Genomic DNA, 7,018 nt, shown 5'->3' on the forward strand with positions numbered 1-7,018 from the left:
GAATAAATAAATCTCAAATAGCTATGTCATGTCTGGAATCGATATCAAATCGACGTCGTTAATACTTATGCATGCAATATAGCAGTTGATGAGAATGAGGATCATGAACCATCTATTGAAAAGTGTACATAAAGAAATGATTGACCAAGAAGGAAATAAGCAATAGATGTGGGATTAAATCTCTTGGAAAGAGAAGAGTATTTGGACTGGTAGTCCGTACACCTAATAGTGTAAAACCAGTGGTACATAAATGGATCTTTATGTTAAAGAATGAATGAGATGAAGAAACGTTGTGAGATACAAAAGTTTCACAAGATTTCTCACAAAGACCTATAATTGTTATAAGAAACACATCATCATGTGGTGGAAGCATCAACTTTCAAGTTTCTTTTTCTGACAAGAATTGAAAGCCACTGGAAATGACAATTATGTCAATGATCCAAAAGGATATAAACTGCAAGAAGCATTAAACCCCATAAGCATTTGGATTGCTGGAAGCAGTAAGTGCTAGTTCTCAAAAACATTACCGCACGAGTATATTGAATATATAAAGGAAATAATCCTTGGTCATGAAGTACCAGAATATTGAAAATTTACTAATCTCTTTCATAATTGAAAGATGTGGTTCTGTCTGACAAGAAAAATGGTCATACTAGTAAAGTTTATAAGAAAAAAGGGAGTAACTCGTATGTACAATATGAAGGTTTAAAAGATTGTCTTTAAAGAAAATTTGGACATGTATTCCAAATAGACCAAAATATGACCTTTTGTGTGAAAGTAATATTATGGACAAGAAGTCCAATGGTCTAAGAGATTATTCGACAATCAAATGAGTTTACTCATTAAGGAAATGATTATATTAATTCCTAAAAGGATGATATGCATGTGAGAACACTTCTCCCGAAGAGTTGATACTTCCAGGGGGAGAATATGATGATGTGCGTGGTTGTACTCTTTTTCCTTATCATGATTTTTTTATTCCACTGGGTTTTTCCATGTCAAGGTTTTAACGAGGCATCAAAGAACACGCAAATGATAGATACCTAAAGAGGAATGTTACCACTTCAGTGATAAAGATCTATAAATCTTCCAATGTATTTTTGAGTTTGAGAAAATCAGGAGAGAATGATTAAGATCAATCATATTTGAAAAAGAATCAAGGACACATTCCATTCGTAAGATAGAATCGAAGGTAGAACGTTTGCCAACCAAAGGAGACCTTCTATATGGAATTAAAATATGTACTTAGTGTCCAGAGAAAAATCTTTGAGTCTATTTTCTACTCCAATTTGAATCAAGTCATTCTTGATGATGGAACTCAAGATATGACTGTTTTCGTGAGACATGTACAAACTGTCTTAGAATACTTTATATCATCTGATAAGGGGACATGACCCAACATATCAGAACCGACAGTGGGATTTCCGAAGGGAAGGATGCACCAACCATCATGAATGAGGACAATGCAGCATGCATAACTCAACTAAAAGACGGATACATCAAAGGAAACATGACGAAACACATTCTACCAAAGTTCTTCTTTACACATGAGTTGCAGAGAAATGGTGAGGTCCAAGTACTACAAGTCCGGTCACAAGATAATTCAGCCAATCTATTCACCAAGTCACTTCCGATCTCGACATTCAAGAAGCTTACGCATCAGATCGGGATGCGTTGATATATGGTGTTTTTCACATCATTGTATATATGTTTTCATTTGTTTCAAGTCACTAATTCGTGTCAGTCTAGTCCTTTTTGGCCTTTTACAGGTCTGGAGTTAGTAGAAGAGAGAAGAGAATGTGCATGATGAAAATATGTCCATTTGGAGCAATTCTGCGGAGAACACTCAAGTAGAACAGTCCCGAGACTGTTCTCTCTCAAGCGGAACAAGCAGACGGAGTGATCCGGAGATTGTTCCCGACAAATATGGAAACTCCTATTTCGGGAATTAAAGCCCTGTTGCCCTAATCTCTTTTCTTCTGATTGGCGCCTCCATATAAAAACACCATCTATCATTTTATTATTTTCTTACGCTAGTTTTTGCAACACAAGTTTCATACTTTTGGATTCAAGCTTTTTGTAAGGGCGACGGCTCACCTCTTCCATTCGAAGAACAACCTGAACCCTAGTTTTATTTTTCTTAATCTGATCATGAGTATTTCAGTTTCATCTGTTGTTCTTCACTGCATCATGATTGAGTAGTCGACTATTGATCTAGGGTGATAGAGTGCATTCGCGACTGAGCATAGATAGGTTATCATTTAGTAAATCTTCATTCATTCATTGTTTCATGCCTGCACTAAACTGATCATCTAGCGTTTGATCCCAAGTAAACATGTGCATCAAAAGTGTAATAGGTTGCTAGATCTTGTATGAATGAGCACTGCATCCTTAGCCACACGAAAGTAGATGTTAAGGTGCATTGTGAACAAACCGGAGTTAATATTTAAGGTTCACCATCAGATCTCAGACCAAGCGACATCTTAGGAGCTGGGTCTGATCGGTGAAAGGATCAACTACACGATAGTGTGTTTCTCTAGCCTGTTCTCCGAGTTCTAGATAGAACTGCATCGAACCTGAATAGCTGCTCGGTCGTGATTGAGATCACTCGCATTCATCCTAGATTAACTCCTTTTAACTTGAATTTATCGCTTGTGCTTTTTACTTGTTCTCCACGTCACTTTTTAAACCAAATCATTATCTTCTTCTTAGCTTGATCTAGGAACTCATAGAACTAGAGTGTAGACTGGTCCTCTGGATTAGCAAGGATTCATTTTTAGTGTATCATGCGTCGACTGAAAGACATTCAGTGAGGTACACATCAGGGGGAGTTACACGTGTTGTACTATTTTTTCTTCATCTATGGTTTTGTCCCATTGGGTTTTTCGTGTAAAGTTTTTAATAAGACAACATCCAAAGTGTATTACAAGTTCTTAATGGTTATAACATTCAAGAAGGAGTGTTATGAACCAATTAATGAATGCAATAACCAAGCAATTTCTTTTTCACTTAAGCCGTTTACATTTTTCTTTATTGATTTAGAATTTGTACTATTTTCATTTATCTATGAGGGTTTATCTATCTTGTAATTCCTTATATAAATGGCACATTATGCTATGAATAATATACAATCATTTCCTTATTTCTCTCTCAGATTCACAACATAAATGATAAAGTTAACAATTTTTTTACTACTTTGACCAATTCAATTTTTATAAATAAGATTTCCTAAACAATAAATTTGACCATTAGTGTTTCTATTAATAATATTTCCTAAATGATAAATCTGACCACTCTTATTTTTATTAATAAGAATCCTATATGATAAAGTTGACCATTTTTTGTTAAGAAATGTTTTTAACAAGAAAATTTATTTTAATTAGTATCAAATAAATTTTAAATTTAAAAACAGTTATAAATTATTAAAATATTTTGTATTGAATTACATTTCAGATATTGATGTTAGTAAATCGATAATTTAATTTAATATGTATTTTTAAAAAATAAAATATAAAAATTTCAATGAATTTTCATTACACCATGAAAAATCAAAATAGAATTTCCTTTTGAAAATTTTCGAAACAAAATTCAGAATTAATGATATTCTGAATTTTATAAATTTATTACAAACTAAAACATAATTTTTTGATACATTAATTCTCTAAAAGTCAGTTTTAATACTAATAGAAATAAACCATAAACTAATACTTTACCTAAATATAACATTGACTAAAATGAGATAACTTCATAACACACATAAAGTCAGTCAATACATCGATTTTATTTTTATAGTTTCAATATTTTATCCATAACTAAAACTTTTTAAAATATTTTCACTTTTAAAAGCATTAAAGTTTTGCATAAAAATCGTCAAAGAAAATTAAGCAATGAAATAAATTTCTACATAAAATGGTAAGGTAGTAAATAGTAATTCCCACAGGGTCTATCTATATATATATATAGACATGGAATCTCTTTGTAAAACCCAAAAGTATAGGAAGTAATATCTCTATATAAAATTTGAGTTTAGTGAGAGGTGGTGAGATAAAAGATTACGTTCATTTTAAAGGTGTGTGAATATACATATATACTACATACACGATCTATCATATTCATATCTTATTAATTTTCTCCAGTCTCTTATTCACACAGGGAGGAGAAGGAGAAAGAAAGATGGTGTTGTCTCGGAGGTTAGCTCAGGTGTCCTCGAGTGACGACGAAGAGAAATCTGTACGGGAGACGAGGTCTCAGGGACAGAACTCAAGGAGACTTGAGAAAACAATGGAGGGAAAGAGGAGGAAGCATAATATGGTGAGGCTGTACGACGAGGAAGAGAAGGAGAAAGATGACGAAGATGAGGAGAGGGAAGGAGGAGGAGAAAAGCTCCATGGCGCGAAACCGGTTGGTGAGCCGGTTAAAGTTACGGGTAAAGGCAGAAGGAGAAGAACCCATTATGGGCAGTTCGAGCAAGGCGGTCACAGATACAAGCTGGTGAGTTTGTGTTGACTAGATTGATGGGTTTTGAATGCATTTTTATATACGGGTTGTTTCGAGTGCACCCATGTTTAATTACTTGTTGGTTATTACATTGTTGAATCTAGGGGTTTAAAGGAACTTTTGATTTCTGTGTGGGAACGTATTAGCCATAGATGCATTTTTAATTTGGTCTAGAGACTGGAAGTTTTTCTTATTACATCATCCTTTCCCTTTGCACCTGAATGTTTAAAGGCCCATTCGCCTCTCTGATATTCCTTTAATTTCTTGGACAGGAGGATTCGGTGCTATTGTATCCAGAACACAATAGTGAAAAGCCTTATGTTGCCATTATCAAGGTACTTGTGTACGTGCTGCTGAATGTTTTGTATATGCTTACCAGTTCTTCGAAGTAAGACTTGTTTTTTTTTTGGGTAGGATATTACCCAAAAAATAGAGGGACGCATGATGATTCTGGGACAGTGGTTTTATCGTCAAGAAGAAGCAAAGAAAAAGGATGGTGGAAACTGGGAAACATATGATACACGAGAACTGTTCTACAGTTTCCATCGTGATGAGTTCCCAGCAGAATCTGTGATGCATAGATGTGTGGTGTATTTTATTCCAGCTCATAAGCAACTTCCGAAACGCAAAAAGAACCCTGGTTTTTTCGTGCGAAAGGTGTATGATACTGATAACAAGAAGCTGTGGGAGTTTACTGATAAGGTTTATGAAGTTGCAAAACAACATGAAATTGACCTCCTTGTGGAAAAGTCAATGTTGCGATTGGGTGATCTTCCTGACCTTGAAACTGAGGAAGATTTAGAGAAGGCTAATAGATCTTCCCGGAAAGAAAACATACCTTCTGTTTATGTTAGAAAGGAGGAAGATGAGTATCATTCTATCCTACGCAAGTTTAATTCACTTACAAATGATGCTCATCGTAACAATTGTTTGGCGAAGCTTCTGAAAGCAGTCCACAACATATGCATTAACGCTGGTGATGAAGCAAATGTGGGTTCAGCTGAATCCCATCTTCAACAGGCTGATGAAAATGGATCTCCGTCAAAGGTCTTTAATTAAACTTTTCTATCCTTTTTATCAAAGTCTCTCTTTTCATACACTCACCTTTCATAGTTGTTCCTACCAAAAATTGACCAAATAATGTTATAATAATCTATAATGTGTCAAGAATTTAATAGTTGCTGGAATAACCCTTTTGTTTAAACTGCTTTGACAGAATGAGAGTTTTCTCTGGCCAAATGCTGCTGTTCCTCGGGTCTGTGCTCTTGAGATGGCTTTACATGTTTCTCTTGCATCGGATTATTCTAAATACAATCAAAGGATAAGGGCATTGGCATTCAATCTGAAGGTTAGAATCTGCATTGATTGTTTGTGCATGTATGCTCCTTAATTATTCATAACAGTTGATCTATGAATTTAATGTCACATTCTGTTATGACATGCTAAATCTTGCATGCCTTATGATGATTAATTCCATTTTATTTTTTCTGTAGAACACCGCACTTCTGGCTAAACGACTGCTCAATGGGGAGTTAGAACCTGCAAAGATTTTGAAAATGTCACCCATTGAGTTAAAGGTTAGGAAATTGTTATATTACATATTTGTAAAGAGATTGATCTAAATTAGTTCTATAATACGCAAATAGTAATAATGATTATTTCTTACATGTTAAACAAATAAGATTTGGTTTTATGGGATTCAGGAGGGCCTAACTCATGAGGAAACACAGAGGAATGAGCCTGATGATGCGGAACGAATGCAGGTTTTCATTTCTGACAGTCAAATTTTTTATCCAGTTTCTTGGATTTCAGTTGGGGAATGTCTTTGACCATGCATGCATTGGCTTTGGATGCAGATGACTAATGTAAGATGCTCGAGATGCAGTGAAATTAAAGTTGGCCTGAAGGGCATCATTCAAGCTGGGCATGGAGATCGCTATCAGGTTCCTGTGCTTTTCGATATTAAGTCATCAATTCTCGGCATGATCTTCTACTCTTTCTGTGCATATTCATTGATCATAATAATCACATTCTTATTTTGTTGTATGCATCTAGCTGGAGTGTATTGCATGTGGACATTCCTGGTATGCCTCAAGGGATGAGGTATCAACTCAGACTAAAGACAGTGAACAACCTGCCCTGGGCACAAAGACTGCAGACGTTGAGAAGAATTTAACCAGTCCTCGTGAAGTGAGAAGAAAGCAACAGAAGAATCATCGAAGACAACCAATGGCTTGAAAAAAACCAATGGCTTCAGGATTGTTTTTTTTTCTAAAAAAAAAAAATCCTGAAGCCACCAAGTAAAGAAAGATTGTTTAGGGTTTAAAATCTTCTACCTTAAAGAAAAAAGAAAAAACCCTTCTACCATTTGTTCTTTTTTTTTTGCTAAAATTCTACCTTATGTTTAGGGTTTGGTTACTAAATTGAGCTTGGTTAAACATTTGATTAACATTGTTGTTATTTGAGGTAAATCTTTTTTTTATCAGTTTTCACCCGTTTTTGTCGGAAATTACTAACTGAA

The 7,018-nt window shown here is 34.8% G+C and overlaps 1 protein-coding gene across 1 annotated transcript; it reads left to right on the plus strand.

The window, feature by feature from the left end:
- Positions 1-4,173: 4,173 nt before the first annotated feature.
- LOC108838705 (uncharacterized) lies at positions 4,174-6,417 on the plus strand. The gene is made up of 6 exons (XM_056994203.1): positions 4,174-4,491; positions 4,770-4,832; positions 4,912-5,544; positions 5,714-5,845; positions 5,991-6,074; positions 6,201-6,417. Exons 1-6 carry the CDS (start codon positions 4,174-4,176, stop codon positions 6,324-6,326), a joined length of 1,356 nt encoding a protein of 451 aa, XP_056850183.1. The 3' UTR covers positions 6,327-6,417.
- Positions 6,418-7,018: the final 601 nt, after the last annotated feature.

This window comes from Raphanus sativus, chromosome 9, assembly GCF_000801105.2.
Source record: "Raphanus sativus cultivar WK10039 chromosome 9, ASM80110v3, whole genome shotgun sequence".
NCBI lineage: Eukaryota > Viridiplantae > Streptophyta > Magnoliopsida > Brassicales > Brassicaceae > Raphanus > Raphanus sativus.